This window comes from Corvus kubaryi, unplaced genomic scaffold (genome assembly GCF_017639235.1).
Source record: "Corvus kubaryi isolate FWS band 111438036 unplaced genomic scaffold, C.kubaryi_AGA036_p1.0 split3-73, whole genome shotgun sequence".
Lineage (NCBI taxonomy): Eukaryota > Metazoa > Chordata > Aves > Passeriformes > Corvidae > Corvus > Corvus kubaryi.
This window is the reverse complement of record NW_024582091.1, coordinates 23,585,658-23,612,173: the sequence shown is the minus strand read 5'-3', so window position 1 is coordinate 23,612,173 and position 26,516 is coordinate 23,585,658. Positions and strand designations below refer to the sequence as shown.

At 40.7% G+C, this 26,516-nt stretch overlaps 1 protein-coding gene across 3 annotated transcripts; it reads left to right on the top strand.

The window, feature by feature from the left end:
- Positions 1 to 68: 68 nt before the first annotated feature.
- On the top strand, positions 69 to 26,516 carry BVES (blood vessel epicardial substance). Of its 3 annotated transcripts, XM_042016884.1 has the most exons (9): positions 69 to 210; positions 4,853 to 5,080; positions 7,040 to 7,164; positions 12,895 to 13,082; positions 14,007 to 14,115; positions 16,102 to 16,269; positions 18,340 to 18,481; positions 23,585 to 23,688; positions 26,203 to 26,289. In XM_042016884.1, exons 2-8 carry the CDS (start codon positions 4,864 to 4,866, stop codon positions 23,650 to 23,652), a joined length of 1,017 nt encoding a protein of 338 aa, XP_041872818.1. In that variant the 5' UTR covers positions 69 to 210; positions 4,853 to 4,863; the 3' UTR covers positions 23,653 to 23,688; positions 26,203 to 26,289. The 3 variants fall into 3 exon arrangements, with proteins under 3 accessions (XP_041872818.1, XP_041872819.1, XP_041872817.1); XM_042016885.1 differs by lacking the exons at positions 23,585 to 23,688; positions 26,203 to 26,289 and adding an exon at positions 21,878 to 22,465 and having other exon boundaries at positions 70 to 210; XM_042016883.1 differs by lacking the exon at positions 23,585 to 23,688 and having other exon boundaries at positions 71 to 210; positions 26,203 to 26,516.

Genomic DNA, 26,516 nt, shown 5'->3' with positions numbered 1-26,516 from the left:
TGCCCCGCGCCCGCAGCCCCGGGGCCGGCGGAGGCGCCTGCGCGCTGCGGCCGCTCGGTGCCGGCCCCGCTGGCGCCGCCCGCAGCTCCCGCGGCTCCTCTGCCTATTTTAGTCACAGCCGCGGCTCCGTGCCCGCCGCGGGACGCGGGGCCGGCAGCGACGAGCGGCAGCCCCGGGCCGTCGGGAAACTTTTCCGCGGGCGCGGGGCAGGTGAGGGGCGCTCCTCCCGTGCGCCGGCGGCACCGCGGATGGGGGGACGGCGGCGGGCGCCCGCATCCTCGGGTCCTGCAGCCCCGGGGCCCGGGGTCTCGCTCCATCGGCGGCGGCAGGAGGGGTGGGCGCCAGGCTCCGCCGGGGAGCTGCCCGGCCAGCGGGGAGAACGCGCGGTCCCGTCCCTGGTCTCTCGATCCCCTCGGTCGTTCTCCGTGTCCGGCTGCGGGCGCAGCAGGGACCGGAGTCTCCGCCTGTGCCCTGCCCGCGGGGAGGATGGACGGGTTACAGCTTTGAAAGTGGCCCTTTGGGGGAAAAGGGACCAGTTGCTCGATTATTTTCAAGTTTTTAAAATTATTTTCACGATTATTTTGCATAAATGGTGGGTTTGGCGTTCGCCCGTTGTGGGCTCAAAGGAAGCTTCGGAGCGCAGAGCGGGGCTGCGGGCGGGGGTTGCGGTTGTGCCCCTGGGCTCGGGCGCATCCGTGAGCGCTGCAGGCAGAGGGGAGAGCGAGCGCCAAGGCACTCACACCCTCGGGGCCGCTCAGCTCGGGAGAAGCGGGGCTGCTGTGCTGCGGTGGCGCAAGTTTTTATCACGGAGTGGATACTTTGTTGACTGTGCAGAATAACGTGTTGTTCAATTTTCTCTAGATTAAAGTGGCTAAAGAGAGTAACAAATTTCTGTAGTTACTGACGCATTTAATTGACTTGGACTTGCTGCAAGAGCGGATTGGAATACATCTTTTCTTACACCACTTTCCTATTAATTCCTACTTCATTGTAAAAGAGGAAATTGTAACTTAAACTGTAATTAACTCATCTATACTACCTCTAGTAGTTCGTCTTTAGCTCGCAAAAGAATTATTGCCTAAATCCTCTATGCAGCTTCTGTGCTATAAGACCATAGAAAAGTTGTTAAAAGTTCTGCAGGTATAATTTAAAAAAAAGTTGAGTTGTTGTTGTTGTTTTTTTTTTTTGTTTGTTTTTTGTTTTTTTAATTGCATTGACTGTGAAGTTATAGAAACATACTCAAGCAGAGACTTAATAAGCTCACTTGAATAATGTTGACCAGTAAAGCTGTGGGATATGAATAATCTCAATAGGTAATGCCTCGAGTGGGACATTCAGCACTGTCCCGTATCAGCTTAGCTGACCGGTTCTCATGCTTTACCATTTCTTGCTATGTCTGTCTTCTGTGAATGTTCTGTAGGTATCCATAAAATTCCCACATTTTTCAAAGTCATCTTTGTGACTGAATATTTGTGGACTAAACCTTTTGAAAATGCCTTTCAGAAGTTCGGTCTCTTGTACAAAGCTGTTGTTGAGTATAGCAAAATCCTAGAGCATGCTCATCTCATTTTTATTCCAAGAATTTGTATTTTCTGACCTAAGACCACCATGTATTACCTTAACTTTCTATCAAGTTCATGCACAAAAAAAAAAAAAAAAAAAAGGCTTTTTTGTTCACCATACTAATTTCTGTTAGGTTCATTAATAAAGAGTCAGTGAGTTTTCCTGTTTTCCTTTTTTTTTTAATATCCTCTTTTTCCCCTCCTGTTTGAATAACAAATCGGCTTGAGTTCTCAATCATCTGAATCTTCAAATTCTTAGTTTGGCAATTCTAAATCCATATGATGGATATATACTGGATATTAAAAAATGCTCTTTTAATGATTTGTCTTATGCTCCATAAAGCTTTCATTTCAGTGGATGCTATTTTACCCCACCTTCCCAAAATTATTTGACGGTGTTGGTTGATTTTTTAACTCCTTATATTAATACATGTCTTTGCATTGAAGACTTAAGTGTATGACTAAATAGTCATGTGCTATATTAATCCTTAGTAGACATAATTAAAGTTTTAAAGGCCTGAATCTGTACTTAAAAAATTAATTTTTGACTTTCAGAGGTCACAGGAGGTAAAAAATTATAATTGCTTGTTCGTTTGTGGAACTGCAGCCTTTTTCCTCATTCTTCAATATTATTTACTGCAACAGTAGATGCTAGGACTAAAGAATTGATCCAAAAATTACAGTTTTTTGACATTTTGGTTGTTTGTCTTTCTGGTGTTACCTGTAGACAGACACTTTAGGTCACAGCTTGTAGCTCTGCCTGTCTGCCTTTTCTGTCGATTCTCAAGTGGTCTCCCTAGTTGAAATTCAGAGCCCATGTCAAAGTCTGTCCTTATGTCATTTTGCAGACAGCATCAATCTATTTTTGTCAGCTTTTAAATACCATCATGATGGAGAAGTTCTGGTTTCTGCTGTTTCCAGTATGTTAGGGGAGCTGTAATTATTGTTTGTGAGTAGTAAGTGAAGTATTCATATAAAGAGGTATTAATATAAAGACTTTGAGGTAGTAAAGACAAAGCTTATAAAAAACTGGAGGTGGGTAGATTTAGGTTCCTGGGTTCTAGTTTAGGCAATCTAGTATGTAAGCCTGACCTTCAAAAGTGTTGAACATCCCCTTACAACTGTGGACACATTAAATAGCTTGATCATCACTTGTTGGAGAAACTCCTTCCCGTTATTTTTCAGTTTATGGCTAGTGATTTGTTGCATCAGTGTCTGTGGAGAGGAAGGGGAGACTAGGCTGTGAGGAGAATGAGATGGTCAGGTGCTGTATATTTAATTTGGCTCATTGGGCTTCCAGTCTTCTAATATACGATGCTTTAGAGCCAAGTCTTAAGAGTAAGGTAGCCTCTATTCCCACAGAGGAGCAATACAAAATTTTGCTATTAAAATTCAAGCATTTGGAAGGCTGATTTGATTTATGATCAGATGCAGCTGAAGTTACTTCTTGAAGCCTGTTTTGATGTTGAGTTGAAGGACTTAGGGTTGGTTCTATATCTGTATGTGAGTTTGATTGTCTGTACTTGTTTTATTGGCATTTTAAGTGGTGCTTTTACTGGCACATGACTGGGCAGTGAAAGGCTGAATATAGGTATGATGGTTTTTTGGAAAAATATCTAGAGATCCTGCTGCTCCAGTGTAGGGAGTTTATATTGTTTGAAAACAACAGGAGCACCGTGATGAGATGTGTGTAAGATGAGCACAGACATAGTTATCCAGTTAGCAATTCCCTTCTGTTCATGAGTGTGTTAAAATGCCAGTCCTGCAGCCTCACACAGGGCCAGGCTTTGGCTCCCTGTGTGAGTGGCTTTGTCAGGACAGTGAAGCTGCTCTAATGACTCTCTTGATAAACTCATGAAAGAGCTGAAAGAAAGTAGGAGTGTATTTGGATAGACCTGATGTTTGGTAACAGTTAAGCGCAGAGTTTGACACACACCCACATTTAAATTAATCTTTGTGAATAATTAAGGTAGAAATGAAAAGAGGAAAGCGATCTTTTAAGGAATAGATGAATTGTGTATTTTGGTAAAGGATTAGATAATTTTTTTTCCTTGAGAATCGTTTCAATCCAGATATGGATGCACTGTATCTGCGCTAGTGTTTGATCCTGTAGGATGCCTCTGCACATTCTGTGGCATACCTTAGCTGTGTCCGGCTCTGTGCATTGTAAGAGAGGGCTGAGGATTTGTTTCTTCCCACTGCTGTAAGAAGGGGTCTAAAACACTGATTAATTTTGAAAACTGTCCAGTTTGCTTACACCCTGTACACAGGTTGATTGGGAGAAAATAATAAAAGGAAGGGATGAAGCAACTGAAATTTACTTCACAGCCCAAGAAGCACTCTCAATTAACAGAGATGTTTCAGAGTATATTCAAGTCTGCAGGAAATAGTGCATTAACTGTGACTCAAAATTTTCTCCTGAGCAGATGCGTTACATGGCAGTTAGCAATGACACACATCAGGGATGTGCACTGTCTCTACAGAATTTAATTGAATGCAAATCCCACCACATTGTATGTTACGGAGCTTGCTTGCTCATTGATGATATGCATATATTTCATTAACAAGACTCAAGCCCACCTCCCTCTAATTTCTACTGCTGTGGCAGTGAGAGACCATACATGCCTTGCTGGAAGCAGGGTTCTCCTGTGTTTGACAGCAGACATATCTAGGACCAGTTGTGTTCCTTCAGCTGGAATCTGCTCTGGGTTGAGAGATCTTCTGGAGAGCTTGTAACACTAACTGCATTTCTTAGAGAGACTAGCTTTTAATATTCCAAAGATAGTGTCTTGTAATCTTCCAGTTTCTCCCTGTAGATTGTTTTTAATAGTAATTTTTTATTTTGTATTGGGATTTGCCCAATATTTTTTTTCCATTTAATTGATGCAAAAGGTATATATGTTATATTTATTACTACAACAACAACAAAAAAATCCCATGTGTTAAGATTAGATTAGAAATAATATTTAGCTGTCTCATTTCTCCAGCAGTTCCACACACAGACAACGGTCTTGCAAGCTTGTTCAAACTGTGTGTAGATCAAGTGATTTCCCTAAAAGACTGGCAGCAGACTTAGCAGCCTCTTTGGTTTGGTAGCTATGATTTAGGTGAAAGAGATAGCAAAGCATTGCTGAACTATAGATCTAGTTTACCCTTTTAAAGCATTTTTTTCCCCCATTAATAATAATAGGAAGTATATATTGGGAAGAGAGAAAATAGGTGTAAAATCCATGTGTATGTCTACTATGTTTCGGTTTAATGCATAGTGAACTTTTTTCCTCTCCTTGCAGGAGTCTCCAAGATGAATACTACAGCAATGAGCCCACTCACTCCACTAGGTTTTGCTCCAGACTTAAAAAATGCCACCCTTGATCCTCTCAATGAGACTGCATGTGAAAACTGGAAAGAGATTCATCATCTTGTTTTCCACGTGGCAAACATTTGTTTTGCAGTCGGACTGGTAATTCCAACTACTTTGAATCTTCATATGATTCTTCTGCGAGGCCTGCTCACCATAGGTAGGAGGATTATTCTGGAGAAAGAAATATGACAGAAATGTCTGGGTTTGACCATTATGGAGCTGGTCCCTGCACCTTATGGCAAAATTACCACCTCTATTGATGGCCGTTGTGCTCTGATGAAGCTGGTCTTGGTCTAAGACAGGATTTGTTTTGACCCTGACACACCTTTTCTAGAAAGATTATATAACCCTCTAGGCTCTTAAAACTTCCCAGAACTGTAACTTGCAATTTCAAACCTGTGAAGATGTCAGCTTGAAAACAAGCGGACATAATTTACGTCAGATGTAACTGGATGTTTGAAATTCACTTACCTCAAACCAGTTATGTCTGATCATTAAGACCTTTATTTTATATTTCAAGTAAGTACTGGGACTGTGTATTGGCGGGTGCTCTGCCTTAGTGTGTCTGAGGTAGGTGAGGTCTTCCTTGAGAAGCTTGCTGTGAGCCCATGTGTTCTTTTAGTGTGGGTTCAAACATGTGCACCAGCATCATTTTTGTTGCTGATTTGAAAGTGCAGCCTTTCGATAGGGAGTATATTCTGTGTTCTGATATCAGTCATATTTCTCCTACCACTGTAGGAATCTTGTGACACCAGAATCTGACTTGAGAGGAAAACCTGAATTTGGCATGCCTGGGACTGAGCAAATGTGGTTCAATTTGTAACATTGCAGTCCCACAGCTATTTCAAAGTCTCTGTACCTTGTGTGGGACAAGATCCTTGTGATTGAAGAAGGAATAGTGAGTCATTGCAGTTTAAGAAAGATAAATCCAATCCAACAAGAGCATGCTTAAGTATTTTTAAGTGAGTCCTTCTTGGCATAACAGGATAGGTCAGTTTTATGATAGAAGTGTTTTGAATTTACAATGATCTTGCATTTTCTATTTTATAATTATTATAGGGTAACATCTTAAAACAGATTGCACTGGTGACCAAGGGTCTGAACATTGCAAGACCTTTTATCTTGGCTTTAAAAGCAAAAGGAGTGCTGCACTTGCTGAGCCTGCCACTTTGATCTGTAGATCTTGTAGTATTTAGAGCAGATATGGAATCAGAGTTTGCAAGCTGAGGTGGTAGCAGGAAGCAGGTTTACTTGGTAGGTAGAATGAGTAATGAGGCCTGGTTCCTAGGGACCTGTTCCCTTTGCTTTGACTCTGCCCCACCTCTGTGCTGCTCTGCAATATTGCTGCTCTTCAGTATTTCCAGACATCCTATCCTCCTGTGCCTTGCAGTCTAATTAATAAGCAGATCAAGAGTCACTATATTTTGATTCTTCTGATTCCATATATAAGTGCTGCCTTATCAGTTAGCAGCCCAGACCGACTGGATAGTACTGAGTTCAATGTCATTTTCAGGGAGAAAGAGGGTAAGAACACTCATTTAGAACGGTCTCCTTTTTATCTTTGCATGAAACTTAAGGGAAAATATGTCTGTGACCTCTCCAGCCACCTCTGTTGGATGGTAGGCTCACAGTTATCTGGGAGAGACTCACTCATGCATAATCCATCACTTGATAAATATTGTCTTTGTAGGCTGAAAATGGAATCCCTAATCATACAGGATGTCTTCTCTTTTAAAACAAGTGTCATTACTCAAAGTAAGGCAACTAAAAAAAGAGTAAGCATTTGGAAATTTTGTCTTCGACGTTACACAGGAGAATTCAGGTTCCCGATGTGACCCTGTTGCATCAGCAATTACAGTTTCTTTTAATTTTCAAAAACATCTGCATATGACTTTAGGAAGTTTTTATGCAACTCTTCTTTGCTAATTCATTGTGAACATTCATTTATAGGCCTTTTAAAATTAATTTTAATTAATGCAACACAAGAAAAAAATTCGTAGAATATATTGTTTTTCAGTGTAATTATACTCAGTGGACATATTCTTGATGGTTTTCTAGGAATGTTTATTGGTTGGTGGAATTTAACTTCCTATTTTTTTTTTTTTAATTTTTACAGGATGCGCATTGTTCATCATTTGGGCTACACTCTATCGTTGTGCCTTGGACATAATGATCTGGAATTCTGTGTTTTTAGTTGTCAACCTTTTACATTTCATATACCTAGTGTATAAAAGAAGACCGGTACGTATAACAGCTAAATTTCACAAGCAGCCTAGTAAGATGCAAGAAAAGGAAGTTTTGCCCATGTTTGCTGGGCAGACCAATGGATTAGTACTTGTTTTCAGCAGGATACTTTTATGTTTGGCCCAAAATCACACTCTGGACACACTCTGGAAGTGTGCAAAAACTGGTACCAAAAACAAAAGAGAAAACAAAACCTAGCTGGAAATAAGCTCTTCACCGAGTTGATACAGCCTGTGCAAGAAAGCAGCTAAGAAATTAGATATGTCTTCCTTTCCTGGTGAGGCAGCATGAAGCTTGACTTCTGTCTTGCCTAGGAAGTAGCTTAAAACTAACTAGACTGATCTGTTACTAGACAATTGTAGATGTGTAGTAAATATTTCCAGTTCAAATTGCTCTTGAAGAGTCATCGTACTACTTAAAGGGTAACTTCCTCTCTAGTTAGTATTACTAATGCTATTTTTTCAGCCTATTCAATCCATTTATGTCACCATCAAGATGCAGCCTATGATGAAACTGCTTTGTGTTTCTGCTAGTGAGCCATGGCCATGCTGTCCAGCACACACACAAAGTAGCAGCTGTGATAACAGAGAGCCAGTGAGGCCAGATTCTACCTACTCTGTAGGCACCCACAATTAAATACCCCATGCAAGTACTATGGTCTCTAATAGGGGACGAACTCGTGTTGCAGTCTTTTTGCTCAACCAATGTAGCGTGTTCTGCTTTCCTTCAACCCACCTACCAATTAAGCCTTTTAATAAATCTTGAGGTTTCTGATCTTCTGTCAGATGGGACAGGAAGCGGCCAACGAAGTCAGAAATTATTGCAAAATGCAAGAGTGCACAGCTGATAGAAACCCATTTCCCTAGGAAACCAAGCCTTAAAACTTATTTGTATTTTAAAAATGAGTTGTGGCATCCTTAAACATAGGTAATGGTCCTTGGGCTTGTACCCATCCAACCCTTTCCAAAAATCTAAATAAAAGGTTACTGGAGAGTGAAAAAAGCATCCTGGGAGGATGATGTGCTGGTTTGGGCTTGAGTAAAAAGACCAACTAAACAAAAAAACAAAAAAATCACCTTGCAATGTGTAAATCAATACTGAATGAAAAAAGAAAAATATTCTTTTGTAATTGCAGTTATCTACTAAAAGGTATGTTGCCATAGGTTGGGGTATTTTGTGCATTATGGAATAGGTTTCATCCTATTGAAGAGTCAGCTATTTTCACGAAATCCTCCAGTAAATTTGTTAGAATTATTTCTAGGAGTTAGGTTAAGTGGTAGAAGTGATTGAAGTACTCTGTAGGTGGATATAAAAAGAAGGAATTGTATAAGAACATGAAACTCAACTGATAAACTCAGTCACCAAAGTTGGTAAAAAATTGCTTCTAAGAGAGGAAGGCCTGGAGTGCCTACTTTAACTTTGCTTTCTCTTTCTGTAGCCCTTTCCCACTGGCAGTGTAACCACAGCAGAACTGAGGTGCTTGGCACTCCCATAAACTCTGCACTGCTCACACTCTGGCAGGCAACAACAGCATATAAAAAGAGGCTAAAGGTTAAATTGCATCTGTCTACAACAAGTTGATAAATTGAGTACATGTGTTAAAAAAGGAAGAGGCTCTATCTACAGCAGAGTTCCTCCAGTATGGAGCACAGATTCACCCAAAGGTTACCATCAACAGGGCTATGTGACCTGTGCAACTTAAAAAGCTTAGCCAAAAATTAGATCTGCTAGACTAGCCAGGTAGTGCTGGTTTTTTGTATATTAAGATTTAATTTCAGTAGTCTTCTTTCCATTAAGAAATTACAGTATTTATGAACATTGCATGGAAAATATTATGCTATTTAATTGCTGTAATACATAATAATTTCAGTAATTATTAAAAAATATATGAATCTTTGTTACAAATTAAGATCAACAAGCATACTCAAAGTGATGCCTGATAGTCATGTCTTTTTAGCTGTCTAACATGTTTATTATGAACCCAAAGGCTGTTTTAACTGTTTTTCCTAAAGGAAGATAAAGAAGAGGGGAAAAGAATTAAAACTCCTAGGAACTAATTTTTGAATGATATTTTCTCTCTGCAGCTATTGTATTGCCCATCTCAATCAGTTTTGGTCATTCTCACAAAAGATCTTTCCAAGGAAAGAAAGGAATGGCAGAATAATTACAAGTTAGTCGTATTACTAAATGAATAATTGATATGTTCAGTTGCTAAATATTTATTTTATTAAATGGAGGATGCAAAATCACAGTGAGTTTCTTTTCTGACCAGAAGATTATTTCTGTGGTTTTGATTCCTTGGAGCTTTACAAATTTTGCTTTTTTAGTCTGAGTGGAAGCTGAGCCTAATCAGTGTCTGATTCGGAGTTCTGGCAGCATCCCAGAATATTTCAACCCCTGCTGAACAAAACATTACACCTACCCATATGGCTTGTTTGGAATATGACCCACAAGCATGACTGGAGGAGCAGTCAGCTGTGCTTGGGAAGGGGGAATAGTCTGTTACAAGGGAGCCCATCTAAAACACAGCTCCAGTCTGCAATCTGATTGGTCTTTAAGAAAGTGGCTACACCTGCTTTCTCCTCACAGTATTACACACCAGAGGAAGATCATGAAACATGAACCATGTGCTGGTTAAGGGATTGGATTAACACTCCAGGGCCAAAACTTGCCCTCGTGTCTGTGTGCATGGTTTTGGGCTCAGAAGTCTTGGGAGCCACTTAAATTCCTTTTTCAGATGAAAATGTATTTCTTTAAGTTGCAGTGGTGATGTATTGAAAGAGGTGCAAATTAAATTGGTACAGCTGTTAAAAATGAAAGAGTTCCTGGAGAACATGTTGGTAAAACAAATAGTCATCTAGCTTTGTGGGTATATGGAATATGTTTTGAAATCAAACAGCTCAGGACAATCCTTAGCATAATACAATTTCTCTTGCAGGTTTCTTTTTAATCCTTGTTTTGTCTGTGTAGATGTCCTCTGAGGTATTAAAGATTGTGGCATAAGGAACATACAGGAAATTCTAAACCTGGATTCCATATGAATGTAGTTGCTCGTGGAATATATAACTAGTATATATATGAACTTGTATGAAACCAGTGTAACTTTAGGTCAGGTGATGCACTGGACACAGTCAGTCCACGAGCCCTGATGTCGCACACCCACAAGAGCTGATGTCACATTTCTGATAGTCTTGGAATAATGTTGGTGACTGAGAGAAGTGCGTGAGGAATGGAGGAAGCAAATGCCACTCCTTTCCTCAAAAAGGGCAAGAAGGAGAACCCAGGGACCTGCAGCCTGGTCAGTCTCAACTTAATCTCTGAAAAGAAGGAATAGATAGTCCTGGAAACCACTTCTATGCACATGAAGCACAAGAAGGTAAACGGGAGTGATCAGCAAGGATTTACCAGGGGGAAGTCGTGCTTAGCCAGCCTGATAATAGATGGATGAGAAACTGATTGAATGGTTGCATCCAGAGGGTAATGGTCAAAGGTTCAGAGTCCTGATGGACATCAGTGACAAGTGATGTCCCTTTCAGGTCTGTATTGGAGCCAGTGCTACTTACTATCGTCATTTATGACATAGACAAAGGGATTGAGTACACCGTCAACAAGTTTACAGGTGACACCAAACTGAGTTGTTTGACACACCTGAAGGCTGGGATACCATCCAGAGGGATCTGGACAGGCTTAAGAAGTGGGCCAATGGAAATCTCATGAAATGTGACATGACCAAGTGCAAGGTGCTGCATCTGGGTTAGGGCAACCCCCAGTATCAACACAGGCTGAGGGATGGACACATTGAGAGCAGCCCTGCTGAGGAGGACTTGGGGGTGGATGAGAGGCTGGACGTGACCCAGAAATGTGCACTCACAGCCACAGAAATCCAGTTGTATCCTGGGCTACATCCAAAGCAGTGTGGCCAGCAGGGTGAGGGAGGTGACTGCTCTGATGAGATCCCACTGGAGTGCTCTGGGATCCCAAGCACAGAGATAGAGCTGTGGGGAAAGGCTGGGAGAATTGTGGCCTTCCAGTACTTGAAGGGAGCCTACAAGAAGGATGGAGAGGGACATTTTACAAGGACATATAGTGACAGGACAAGGAGGAATGGCTTCAAACTGAGAGTAGGTTTAGATGAGATATTAGGAATAAATTCTTTACTGTGAGGGTGATGAGGCATTGGAACAGGTTGCCCATAGAAGCCGTAGATGCACAATCCCTAGAAGTATTCAAGGTCAGGTTGAAGCTCTGATGCTACCTGGTCTCATGGAAGGTGTCCCTGCCCAGGGCAGAGGGGCTGGAACCAGGTGATCTTTAAGGTCCTTTCTAACCCAAGCCATTCTGTGATAACCTGCTATGATGAAATGACTGACCCAATAGCTGAGAATGGTGACTGTCCTCTACCTTGATTTCAGTAGGGTTTTCAACACTGTCTCATGTAAAATCCTGATAGAGAATCTGTTAAAGTGTGGCCTGGATAAGGACACAGTGAGATGGATTGAAATCTGGCTGAATGGCTGGGCTGAGTGTAGTAATCAGAGGTAAGAAGTCCAGCTGGAGGTATGTACTACATAGACACTAGTGTGTGGTGTGTAACCTCAGGGCCAGTGCTAGTCCCAGTGCTGTTTGACATCTTCATTCATGATCTGAGTGGTGGGGAAGATGTGTACCCTGATGACACAAAACTGTGAGGAGTGGATGATAGGCCAGAAGGTTGGAAACCATCTGGAGGGGCCTCAGCAGGCTGGAGAAATGGGCCAACAGGAACCTCATGGAGTTCAACAGAAAGTGTGGAGTACTACACCAGGGGAGGAATAATCCTGTGCATCAGCACATGCCACAGACTGACCAGCTGGAAACCAGCTTTGTAGAAAAGGACCTGCAGGTCCTGGAGGAAGAGCTGAACATGAGTCAGAAACTTGCCTCTCTCTCTTACTTTCTGCCATTTTTTCTTTGCTGCTTTTCCTTATTCTCTGTTCTGTGTTTTATTTTATTTTATTCATTATCTGAAACTTATTGTTCTAATTTGTCTTCCTCATGGCAAATATGCAGGCTTTATTCAAGCTGCCTCTGCTTTCAGGAAGGCCGTAATATTGTCTTGTCCCCTGCTTCCTTCATTCAGGGAAGATTTCCAGGCTTGGGATTTCAGCCAACATCCTTTCTCTCATTGCTGCTGCCTGCATTTGGGTGGGCTCTTAGATGTGGGATGTTCAGCTGGCAATGTTTTTGGGGTTTTTTTTCCCTCCCTCATCACATGTGGTTTCAATATATTTGGTTTGTTTTTCAGGACTTGCTTTTCTGCTGCAAGTAAGCCAAGAAGCTGAGGGATGAGAGAGGCTCCCAGGAGAGCCTGAGAGATAGCCAGAGTGACATGTGCGTCCGGTGTGAAAGACAACCTCATTTTTTTTCTCTGTATAATTCTTGCCCAAGTTCTATTCACTATTGCATCAACAGAAATCTCAGAAGGCTCCTTGTGTGTGATTTAATGTGCCACTTGGATGGAACAGCATTCTAAAGCACCAGTATGCCAGCCTGGCTAATTTTAGATAAGGTTTTGGTCACCCTGTCATAGGCAGTGTTTGTGGATAGACATCACACATTTACCACTTCTTTCCTTGCTTAAGCATAATAAAGCCAAAGATGTTCCTCAAGCTAAAGCATGTGTGCAGTCTTACCTGTTTTTAACTAATTCATCTGTGTTTATTGATGTCTCTTGTTTTCCCAATCTAGATCAAGATAGAGAAGGAGCTTAGCAGCCTCTACAAGAGGATGTTTGAACCTCTCCATGTGCCCCCAGAGCTCTTCCAAAGACTAACTGGACAATTCTGCAACATTCAGACTTTAAAGACAGGTCAAGCCTATGCAGCAGAAGATAAAACATCAGTTGATGAGAGGCTAAGCATCCTGCTGAAGGGGAAGTAGGTTCTATAAAAGCTTGGGGACAGTCTTACGCTTTGTGTGATAGTTGAATAAATTAGAAAATCATTGAGGTTGTAATTGTTTGTAGCATGTTATGGTCTATAGTCAAATAGTCTATACTTATAGACTCTTTTGTGACACCATTTTCAGATGATGGTGATATCTTTTATTGGGAGCACATTGTGTGTCCACTTGCATGTGCAGCTGCATGGATTTTAGTGGGAATTATACTTGTGTAATACCAAAGTCAGTGTCTTGCAAAAAAATGCAAGAGGTTTGTTTGGATCTTAGATATCTCAGTCATCTTCTCAGTCCATTCTCAGGTTTTAAGGTTAAAAGATGTGGTGCATGAGGGAAGGAAAACTATCCCTCCGGTGGGCTTTAAAACAGCAGGCCTTTGGACTTGATTCATTGCACCTGTACATGCAAGTAGAGCGGGGCAGGTGCACTGCCCAGAGGCAGACAGAACCTGGGTGAGAATGGGTAAAATACATGCCCATGGCCAAGCTGTAATCTTGGAACTCATACTAAATTCTGGCCAAAATTTTAACCAGTTTCTGTTGGCAGCAACAGTGATGTCAGGCTTAATTGTTTTTTTACTCATTACCACAAAGCTACTTATCTAAGGGAAGCCTGACTCTGGTCTGGCTGTATAACACAACCTTTCTCATATTGAATAACAATGTTTTGTGGGTATGTGCCATGTTTTTTAATTCTCTATTTATCTGGCAGCCTGTTCTGCTTGGAATCAGTGGAGGTTTAGGCAGAAAACAGGGTAGCTCTGGGAGTGATATTCCAGAAGATGAACATATTTTTTCCTGTTACCGGCTGCTTTGTCATTGTCAATAGTCCTACCCAAATTTAGATTAAATTAATCAGCCTCCATGATTTTAAAATGTTGTTTCATACATCTTTATTTCCAGAATGAAGGTGTCTTATCGAGGGCATTTTCTACACAATATTTACCCCTGTGCCTTTATAGATTCTCCTGAATTTCGATCAACACAGATGAACCGGGGTGAGAAATTCCAGGTACATTTTGTTTTAAATGTCACTGCATATGGGCTGGTGAGACCACAGAAAAAAATAGAGGATAAATTTGATTAACAGTGAACTATCAGACTTGCATAATTTCGCTAGCCTTCTAGTACAGGTGTTTGAACATGGACCATATCAAGAATAACTTTTAAAATTAAATGCTGTGAAGCAGTATTATGATGGTGTGCACTAAGCAGTCTGGCTTCTGCTATTCTGTTCTCTTTCACTGTTTCCAAGTTTATTTTGTGTTAAGAAATTGTTCAGGACAAATAATTGAAGAGGCAGTTTTGATGGAAAATGTGATGATATGAACAGGTCTCATCGCCAGTTAAAAAAAAAAAAGTGGGGAAAATCATTATTGTAATAATGAAAGTCTAGAAGTTCAGGCACTAGTAATTAGAAATTGGTATTTATAAAGGTGTATTAATACCTCTGTCATTTTGCAATTTGTTAAAGAAACATAAGCTGAACATTATCTCAGAATAAAAATATTCATATGGGGAACAATAAGGGTATATGTCTCTGGCAGTGTAATTATGCTGGTATATTAAATATATTTTATTATAGTTTGGGGGGATGGAATACTGTTAGAGAAGGTTTTTTTCTCCATAGAAATGGCTATTTTGCTACCTCTTACGTGATGTTCTTTAGCTAGGTATGTGTAATGACCAGACTGACTGACTGATGCATCCACACTGATACCGTGGCAGAAGGGGAGGGAGGCAGAGCAGTGCAGAATCTAAAATCAGTGATTGATGTCATATGTTCCAGTCAAACATTAGGCTTAGTGCCAGGGGGAGAGACTTGTCCAGATGCATTCATTTTGCAGCAGTGAGGCCTCCCACAGCCTGGCTGCCCTCTTGGCACAGCCCCTTTCTCTTGGAAGCAACTGGATACGTATCAGTCCCTCTCAAGGGAAAAGGGTCATGCCTCAGCTTCTGCCTGCCTTAGAAGTTACTGTAATCTGGAGCAGTGTACATCCTTTACTCGTGGGTTCTGCTTGTTGCTGCCATGTAAATACCAACAGCCTTGCTGTTTCAAGAGCACACGGATTCAGTCTTAAGGACCCCATCTGCTGGCAGTGCTGGAGAATTCTTCCTCAGATTGTGGGCTTATATTACAGTCTTTGGAGTTAAAAATCCATGGATATATGACAGTTTTCCATTATTTCTAGGACCCAGTAGGTTTTAAATTTTTTTTTTTCAGGATATAATGTTATCTTGTAAAAGCAGAGAGCACCTGATTTTGATTTTTTTCATAGATGCCTGACTTCCCCTTGCAAAACATGCCCCTGGGTATGACCAGTGTGGGTTTTGGTGTGTCATTGCCCTCTGCTGGCACAGGGGGATGAACCTGGCAGGTCCAGCCTCCCATGAGAGAGGGGGCAAGCTCCCCTGTAAATACCCATAACTGGGTTATCAATAACTGAGCAAACAGAGCCTTGGCTCAACTGCTACAAGGTAGTACTTGTGGGATCAGCAGGGCTGATGGTTTTGAGAGGAAGATGGAAATATTTTTTTTTAATCACTAAAAACTTTTTGATTGAGACCCTTGGGTGACACCAGTTGTTCCTGTTTGGTGACAGTGATGTAAAATAAAACCAAGCTACATATAGGGCTATTGCAAGTACTGTTATCACTACAGGACTGCCTTCATATATAAATTTCCTCTTACATAAATGCCTTTATGCTTTGGGAACTCATGAGAGATTTTTCCCGTGTTATTGTCCCCTAGGTTTTCTGAAAAACAAACTGGCTACACATATTACTTAAAAACATAATGATAAAAAATAGCTGAGAATTTTTACATTTGTAAATATCACATTCATAACAAAGGGATACCAAAAAGCTTGATGGCTTTAAGAGTTATTTTAATTGGAGGCAAAAATAAAATGGTATCACTTATTTAAAAGCATGTTTAAATGTGCTCATCTTAAAACATTTTCAAATGTGCTAATTCTGAGCATGTAATTTTTTTCAGGTCACTATTATTGCAGATGATAACTGCAAGTTCCTGTGCTGGTCCAGGGAAAGGCTGACTTACTTTCTGGAGTCTGAGCCATTTCTTTATGAGATCTTTAAGTACCTTATTGGCAAAGATATTACAAATAAACTTTATTCATTGAATGACCCAACCTTAAATGACAAGGTAAGCAGCTTAAGTTTTGTTTGGGAATTTTCCTCCCACACACAAATGTGTTTTTACTTCAATTTTAAATGCTCTTAAAGCACCTTATTTTAACCTGCTGCCACCAGCTGCTGAATGCACACTCATGGCCTTTGAGTGCCAAGGTGTGAGTCAGTGCCACATTTCTGCCAGAGCAATATTGGTTAAAGTTAACACAGTAATGTACAAGAAAGCTGAGTAACTGAGAGTCAGAAGGGATCAGCTTGTGGAAATATTTCTAGCTAGCTATTAGACATGATGGCCAGTAGCTAAAAAGATGCTTCTCCCTGGGTATCCTTTCTCACTAACAAATGAGTGACTTTGTAAAAAGAAGCTTCAGAGATTTTTTCTTAAAAATTTTTCTTACCAGGGGCAAACAATTATGTCATACTGATTACTAGTAAGAATAATTTCAACATGTTTTTGAGGGTTGCAAATGCAAGAAAAAAAGTAATCATTATGTTGATATGATGCAGTTAGTGGAAGGAATCATGAAATACATGTAATTTTATTTATTTGTATTTTATATGTAAACCATTAAGTGGTCTAACTCATTCTTTGCCTGTAGAGGGAGTGTGTTTTAGGTGTCCTGGTTAAGTGGTTTGGTGTACTCATGGATATATGAACCATCTTGGTTTACTTTCGTCTCCTTACTTATTCCTTATCATAACTTTGAAGAATTAAAAAATCCAATAAATTTTGCCCCTCCTTTGACTTAACATCTGCACACTTTAGCTTCACTGAGTCTTTGTTTTTAGTTGCAATAGTCACATAAATTTAAGATTATTGTAGCTGGTTGATTATAGTAAGTTTTGAAAATGTATGTTGTAAAAACTGAGTGAGCATTTGGGAAATTTGTAGTATCTTTTTATTCTTCCTAGAATAAAAATCCTGTTGCACGAGCTCTTCCTACATAACTTAGGATGAGAACTGTCAAAGAAATTCTTAATTTTCCCATTTCCAGCACTCTATGTTCATGTCACCTCTCACAAGCTTCACTGTCAAATATAAATATTATTGGTGTCTTTAATGCCTTTTAACTGGTGTCAATCTCATCATAAAATGTCGTGGTTGACTTCTGTACATAGGGGACAATGGAAATAAACTGAGTATTGATTATCCATATTTGAGATGGTAGTAAGAAGGTAAAACTATCAAATAATTATTTGTTGGAAAACAGAAAAGTATGAATTTATTTTGTAAGAAAGCTTGTGATTTTTCTCCTACCTAAGGAGACTTTCACTAGTGTTGAGCAAATAGTCATTCCTTTCGGCATGAAATAGGATTCTAGTTCCTGACTTTTAAAATTCAGTAAAGTGGAGTTATCCATTATAGTCTTGTCATTGATTGCCACCTTTCACATATACCTAAAATAGCATTCTGACTTGCAGTAATACCTAACGAGGTACAATGTATGGCTTCGTATAAATGTTATAGTACAAAGGCTTCTCAGGAAGGCTACTCAAAGCAAAATGGAAGCTCCTCAGACCATTTGACAGGCAGAGGATAATGCTCACCTGATGCATTTAGTCTGCAGTAGAACTGAGAGCCAAATGGTCATCTACTGGGAAGGAATGACATTCACCACTTTTCTAATATGATGAAATAAAAAGCCAGGAAAATGAACATGTTTCTGTTAAGGTATAAATTGCCTCTATATATAGCATGCTGTTTTGTTTAGCAAGGAGGACCATGTTCATCATAAAGACTACATGTAATTGCAGAGCATCGTACTTAAATAATGAATTACCAGATAATAAACCCCAAGCTTTCTGTAAGAAAATACATGAAAATTTCAGTATGAAAGCAAATTGAAATTGAATAATTAATGTGCAGTTTCATACTTGTCAGTGTTCCAATTCCAGTATATTACTGGCATTTTCTATTGTCATTTAAATTGATTTACACTGCATAGAATCTTCTCCTATAACAATTTTCTTGTATAATTGCAGCTGAGACCAGAGCATCTATTACAAAGGAAATAGTAACTTTTCATTTTTATTTTAATTTGCTTGATATCTTTTTAAAAACAATAATTGTTTTCTTTGTTAGGCTTCAAAGAAGATTGATCGACAGCCCAGCCTTTGCTCCCAGCTCTCTGTGATGCAGATGAGGAACAGTATGGCCAGTACCAGTGACAGCGAGGACGGCTTGCAGATGTTCCTTCGTGGGACTTCCTCTGCATCCTCTCTTCGTGAGTGCTCAGAATAGTTGGTGCCAGTTTTGAACACGGCTTGGGTTGACCATTAGAGACTACTGCAGAACTCCTGTTGCCCTCTGTGGGCTCCCTCCTCTGTGGGAGCAGACTGTAGCTTTTTGGGTGCTGCTGTACATCAGCTAAATGAAGGGACCTTACCACAGGGCAGTCATTAGCTGCATGAAGCTTTGTGTGCTAAATGAAGATACCTCATATACATATTGGAAAAAGAGCCCAACATGTGTGGCAATAATCTTTGGCATAATATTTATGTTTAGACATAATATGGAATGTTTATAGTAATGGGGCAAAACTGAATGTACAGTGCCGGTCACAGTAGTATGTCCTTTGGTCTGTGACTGGTGCTTGTAGAAATTAAAAACCCAAACAAAACATTTCCCCTCAGCAACCTGGTGTTCTACTTTTCCTCCTGAGACAGTTTGTATTAGCAGGGTCTGGAGAAATGTGGTATATGTCAAATATTTTGATGTCACCTGGAAAATCTCCAAATATCCTCACAGGCTCTCCTCTCCAGTGCTTTGTATGACAGAAGTAGTAGAGAAGAGATGAAGTGAGAGAAGAAACCACATCTGACCATTTTGCTTCTATTCTTGTAATTTATTACTTTATGGAAACATTCTAAATTATTCTTTCTAGGCTTTTGCTGTCAGCTGTTTTTAGTTCACCTGAATCTAAATGTCAACATTAGCCTGAATTCTGAAAGCAGCCTTTGAATAAAAAAGCCACAGAGGATGCTAAATTTTTTCATTTGGCACAAGCTGTTAGTTTAACAGCATTTAAAAGGATCATACAGGATTATTTATTTTGATTTTGGCAATGCTACTTTTTAGTGATTAAAAGTCAAATATATGAGGAAAAAATCACTACCAGTTATTTGTTATGGTGAAAATCTCTGCTAAGAAGAGGAAATGTTTTCAAATATTTGCATTTTTCTGTTTAATTATCTGTTTTTCTTTGTGTTCCTCACAGTTCTCATCCAGGAACACCTTCAGACTTGGAGGGCCTATCTGGTTTTACTCCTTAACATTGGTGTAGTCTGCATGCCCAGATAGATAGAAGCAAAGGCCCTGCTAGTGCCTCACCCTACTAGAACATCAAGGGTGACACCTGGGATATAGTTTGATGAAAAATCCAGTATTGTTTTCTTTTTCTCCTCCATTCCCTGCAAGGACATTCAGAATCACAGTACAGTTGAGGCAGTAAAGGACCTCTGGAGATCATCAGGTCCAAGCTCATGTCCAAAGCAAGATCAGTTACAGCAGGGCTATGTCCAGTCAAGCTTTGAATATTTCCAAGCTGGAAGATTTCACAGCCTCCCTGGGCAACATGCTCCAGGGACTTACCACCCTCACGGCGAAAAAATTTCCCTTATTGCAACTCATGCTTGCTTTCCTTCTTTCTTTAGTGCGTGCCTCTGAGAAGAGTCTGGCTCTCTCTTCTGTGTTGCTTTCTATTAGGTAGCTAAAGACAAGAGTCACATCCCCTGGGAGTCTTCTGTTCCTGAGACTGAACACACCCAGCTCTTGCAGCCTTTCCCTCACTGCTCCAGCCTCTGCCCATCTTGGTTGCACTCCTCTGCTCTCACTCCAGTATGTCCATGTCTTTCTTGTACAGGGAGGCACAAAACTGGACACAGCACTCCAGATCCTGCCTCACAAATGCCAGATGGAGGGGGTTAATCCCTTTCATTGACCTGCTGGCTATGCTCTTGCTTATATGGCTCAATATATGCTGCTAATGTGGCCCAGTGTATGAATGGCATTCTTCACTGCAGGGGCAGTCTGCTGACTCACATTCCATCTGTGTCCACCAGGACTCCCGGGTCTGTTTCTGCAGCGCTGCTTTCCAAGCAGCTGGGGCCTAGGCTGTAATGCTGTGTAGGTGTGTCATGTCCCAGGTGCAGGGATTTGCCTTTCATGAACTTCTCCTTTCTGTCAGTTCTTTTCTCTTGTTTCCAATGGGCTGTCCAGACTCACTGCCCTACCCTGTCAGCAGTTTCCCTCACTACCTGGCTCTTGTCTGTGAACTTGGCTGGACTGCATTCCATCCCATCAACCAGGTCATTCCTATCTTGAATGTTATAGGCCTTGGCATTGGCCCTTGAGGACACTGCTGGTAACAAACTACCTGACAGCTGGATTTTGTACTGCTGTTCACCACCCTGTGAACTTGGCAGTACAGCAGATTTTCCACCTAAGCTGTAGTCCATCTATCCAGTCTGTTTTTTACCCATTTTTCTGGAAGGATTCAGTGGCAGCCTGTGGAGGGCTGTGCTACCGTCCTGGTAAACAACATCCACTGTACTCCATTCATCCACAGAGCCCATGATCCCACCACCAAAGGTGGAAGGTGGTCAGATGCAATCAGCATCCGTGATGGCTTTCCCAGCCACCCTCCCATCCCCTGTGTGCTTGGACATGGCTTCCAGGAAGACTGGCTCCATAATCTTTCTGGGAAATGAATTTAGACTGATAGGTCAGTAGTTACCTGGGTGTTCCATCTTGCCTTTCATTAAAATGGCTGTCATGTTGGCATTTTCATTTATCTGCCCTGACTGCAGTCATCTTTCCAAGCTGATAGAGAGGGGCCTTGTGATTTTATCAGCCAATGCTTGGCACCCTTGGATGCAACCCATGTGGTTTCCACAATCTTGTGTTCATCCTGTCAACTTAGTTGTTCCTAACTCAGTCCAGTTTTCCTGTCAGTCAAGCATCACTCAGTCTCTAGCAGTGGATGCAGAGCCCTAGCAGGCCTCAGGACAAACCTCTAAAGCAAAAAAAAACCCCAAAACAAAAAAGTTATATAATATCTCAGACTTTTTCATGTCCCTGTGTCCTGTGCTGTGTCCTGAGCTGTGGTCTTGCAGTTTCCCTGGTCTTTCTTTTGTTGCTGATTTATTTGTAGATGCCTTTCTTGTTGCCTTTCACTAGATCCAGGTCTAGCTGAGCTTTGGCTTCCCTCATTTCATCATCGCATGCTTGGGCCATGGTTCTGTATTTCTTCCAAGGAGCTCATCCCCACTTACACTGTGTGTGTGTGTTTGAGATCTCTCAGAACTTTCCTGTTCATCTATGCCAGCCTTTTGCTGTGCTTGCTCAACTTTCTGTACACTGGAATGGACTGTCCTTGGGTTTTGAGGAAGGTGCCCTCGAAGATCAACCATCTGTCCTTGGGTCCCTTTGCAGCCCACGTCCTATAGGTTCCTGCCAAGTAAAACCCTGAGCAAGCCACAGTCCCCTGTCCTGTAAGGTTGTAATTCCACTATTTGTCTTGCACACTGGTCAGTATCTTAAACTCCACCAGTTCCTGGACGCTGCAGCCAAGATTACCAGCAGCCTTCAGCTCCCTGATGAGTTCTTCCTTGTTCATCAGTGACAGGTCCAGCAGAACGCCTTCACTAGTTGACTCATCGATCACTTGTGTGAAGAAATGGTCTGCTGCGTTCCAGAAATCTCCTGGACTGCCTGCTCCCAGCCCTGTTGCCTTTCCACCAAATACTGGGGTGGTTAAAATTCCCCACGACTACCAAGGCCTGTGATCCAGTTGTTGAAAGAAGGCTTCCTTCTACTTGGTCTTCTTGAATCTGCTCTTCCTGTAGCAGATTCCTGCCATGAAGTCTCCTGTGTTGGTCTGTTCTCTGATCTTTACCTTTAAACTCTCAAGTGGCTTTTCACCTGTTCCATGCACAACGAAGTTCCATGAAATTGAAGCCACTCCTTTGCATAGAGAGCCTTTGGTTGAATTTGCACGCTCAGATAGAAATTGTAAAACAAATGTGTTTGTGTGATTAGTTAGAATTAAAATGTCTCTTCCAGGCTTAACAGCAAAACTCTTACACCAGTATTTCAGCTTTGGGAGAAAGTAATTGAAGCACATGACAAGTTCAGTTGTAATTATGTAAATTCCCAAGATGCATTTGTGCTTAGCACATTCTTGATAAATACACTTCGCTCTGTTGTACTTTTCCTTGGTTTGTGTACCTTTTTTTGGTATACAGGGTGTGCTTTCCCCAAGAGAGAGGAGTTTATATGTCTTTTATGTTCTGAAATTCCTTGGCCCAGCTGAGGCAGCAGCCTCCCAGGTCCAATACTTTCCCTTACTTTTGGGGAGACAGAGGGATTGCCCCTACACCAGTGCAACATACACTTTGGGAAATATTTTTATTTATTTCTTCTTTGCATTTTGATTATGAAATTTCTGACTGCTGTAAAAGGTTTGTTTATCTCCTTGAACTGTAATCCTTCATTCTTTGTTTTTGCCAAGATAGCTTGTTAGTTATTCCTGGGTACTGTCATTGTCAATGATGGGTTGCTACCAAGGTGAGCTCTGCTTAAAGATTTGTATTCAGTGTGGATCGTGGCCATGTATGCACTTCTTTTCAGATCACAGGGAAAACTGAACAAAAAAAATCTGCCATTTACATTGCCACTGCTGTGTTTTCAAAAATCTCCTGGGTGCTCTCAGTACAACGGTTGGGGTATTTTTTTGTCTGTTTTTTTAAGATTTAGTATAAGGCACATGCTGAGGCTTACAGTCCCAGTGCTATTCCCTGGACCCTCCTCCTACAGTCATACATTTGTTTATTTAGAACAAGCAAACACAATCCAAAATCCTCAGAAGATTTTTTTGAGAAACATATGGAAATGAAAAACTTACTTTTTTTTGTTTAGTTAGAATAAAAAATGAGTGAAAGGAACTTATCTGTACAGGAACTCTATGGGAATACTGTCTTGTCAGTGCTAGGCTATTGCTGTGTGGACAGAAGCCTCCTGTTACAAATGTAATATTTGACTACTACAATATAAATAAGTTTTCTTCTATTTTCCACATTTTTTGAAAAAATGAGCATTTGTATTTTTGTATAATCACAGCTTTTGAAATTATGCTTTTGTCAGTGCTATAAACAATAAGCTTTGGCTCTTTTTCTCAAGAAATTAATACTAAGCCTTTTTCAAAGTGTTTAGTAATAAAAGAGTTACAATTACTAATTAGTAGATCCCAAACTACAATTACTAACAAAAGTATGTTTTGAATTTAATTAACTAAGAAACCCAACTAACTGTTTGCTTTTATATTAAGGAAATAACCAACAAGAGTTCTATAATGCTTACGGAGTGAGTCGTTTGCAGCATGATGTTTTCTGTTGATAACATCACATTAACTGAGCAGGCATCCTCAAAAAGGTACTAAAGTGGGGTTTGTTTATCATGTGACACTTGTGCTTGACATCCATGGTCCATCTATATGTAATTCATGAGTAAGTGAAATAGATGTATCTCTTTTTCCAAAATTTGAATTAAGTAAAAGTAGTTCAAGCCTAGTTTCACCTGACTTTCAGTCCTTTAAATAGTATTTTGGTATTATTTTCTATTCTGTGATTCTATTGCTTGACAGCCATTCACATATTTACTAGAGATACAGTCTCTTTTTCTGTGGTGCTTGTTTAAGATAGCTCAGACTTTCTGGTCTATGTATCTGTATTTGTTAACTTCTAAGCTGAGCAGGAGTGTAGAAAGGTTTTGGTTTGGTAATGCTTTGAGTGGTATAATCAAGTTATGTTCTCCCAGTTTGTGGCTCATAAAAGCAGGATTTGGTTTCACAGGAATTTTAATATGTATTTTGGTTTAGGCCTCAAGAAAGGGCAACAAAACGTAGTGAAAGGAAGGTCTGACTCAGTCACCTGAACATCCATCCAGCATTGGATAGTGGCATCAGTAGACAAAATTTGCACTTGGGGCAAATAAGAGCGTGTCTTTGAAACAAGCAGGCTGAGAGAATTAGACCTTATATTGGATCCTGTTGTACAAATTCATGGCTGCTTACTTCTGTTTTCTGGAGAGAGTTAAGTACTTTTAAACAGAAGAAAACCATTTTAAAAATAGCAATAAATTACACTGAAACACAAACCCCTTAAAAAAATAAGCTGGAACTGTAACTCAGCATTTTCAGGCACCCTTTCACCTTTGGTCTCCCAGCAAAGTCAATTTTATATCCAAATGTACCCACAGACTTTGGATGGGGCACGTTAGCCAGTTAATTGATTTAGTTATCCTTTGTTTAGGCCATAAAACACACCTGTGGGAAAGAAATGTTTAACAATTTTGGTATCTAAAAATGTGTTTGAGTAACCCTGTGTCATGGCAGTTTAAGTTGTTTTTGAATGTCAGAAGAAAATACTAATACATTTTTAACATAAAAAGTTCTAAAATGCCAATTCCAAACTGTCTTTGTGAATGTGACTTAAAAATGCAGTATTATCATAAGTTGCTGGTGTTGCCTGCAACTGTATTTTGTTCTGTGTGTAACACATACAGTGCAAATGAGTCTTTCCTCATAAGTGGGCTTCCTTAACACAGCATTTTACTGTATATCTGATAAACCTTTGTAAAAATAGGAGTGTGTTACGGCTATCAGTATTTTTTTCAAGAATACTTAAATTTTTAGCTTGTATGCAAACAGTCTGTTAGCAAGACCTTTATCTCTTGCTGTTTTCTTCTCAAATGCCTGCTGTTTTCTTCTCAGAATCTTTCATAATCTTTTTGGTCATCATGTATTAGCTGAGGTTTACAACCTCATACTGTTGTGGTGGTCTAACTCTAGAAGAGGGTACTGAGAGAAAAACACCTCCACATGGAGAGGCAATTTCAGACTGAACAATGGAAAATCGAATTGTTCAACTGATGTCAAAGCAGTTCTCTGGTCTGGCCCTCATGATGAAAATTTAACTGCAATAGAGGTAGTTTGCAGTGGTAACTTGTACAAAAACTCCATTTAATGTCTTGCCGGTAATAGCTGTGGCGTGAGCTCTGCTCTGGCAGACAAGTTGCTGCTTTTCTAAAAGGCAGTTTTGTTGCAGTGAAATCACTGTCAGTCAAAAGTTATGTGGCCTTTGCCTGTAAATCTTGTTTTCTCAGTGGTTGTTTATCTTGTATAAGTTTTACATTATCATACTGTATAAAACTTACGAAGATGTGTCAGAGAAGGTTTAGGTTGGATATTGGGATAAGGTTCTTCACCCAGAGGGTGGCTGGGCACTGGCACAGGCTCCCCAGGGAAGTGGTCACAGCACCAAGCCTGGCAGAGTTCAAGAGTGTTGTGTCTAAGTGTTTGGACAATGCTCTCAGGCACGTGGTGTGACTCTTGGCGTGTCCTGTGCAGGGCCAGTAGCTGGACTTGATCCTGATGAGTCCCTTCCAACTCAGCATATTCTATGCCTTTATGCTTTAAAGGCAGTTGTGGCTTTGATCATGTGCCCACCTGAGGTTTGCTCAGTGCACTGAGAAACTTTCCCCACAGCCAGGCAAGTGTGCAGATGTACACACCTTCATACTTGGGGCAGCCATTCATGTTGCTGTAATTGAATGGAGATGCGTCTGTGGGTGAGTGTAATGGTGCGAAAATGACCTCCAGGGAACAAGCAGTGGGTACCTTGTACAGTCAGGGTTTGCACTGAACTTAGGGAGAATGCTGTGTCTGTGGTTAGCAACAGGCACTGCTGGTTCATAGCAGCTTGGCTGTCCCGTGTCTAGAATTTCCTGGTGCCCGTGGCCAGATAACAAATAAACCTTCACTTAGAAAATCCTCTCATGAAGAAACTAGGGCAGGATCACCAGATTGTGTCCACTTTGTCACAAACAGGTGTATGTAGCAGGTGTATGCTGTTAAATTAACTGGTAGTTTCTTTGTAACTGTGACAGGCCCAGGCCGGACATCTCCGTACCTGAGGACTTCGGCAAAGATGAAGCCCATAGAAGAAAGCGTTGAAGATGATGTCTTTGAAGCACCGTCTGCTGATAAGCTTGAACTCCAGCGGCTGCCTTAAACAGTTGTGTCCTCAGGTGTATCAGAGCTTGCACAAAGCTCCAGAGCAAAAGGAAGGAGTTGAATTTGGGAGCAATCCGAAAGCTACACCCACCTCTCCATGTTTGAATTTACTGCAGCATATGCCAGTGGCTTCTAGATGGAAATGTCATGTTTTATTTTACTTCTAAATAAAATAAATAAAAACTTG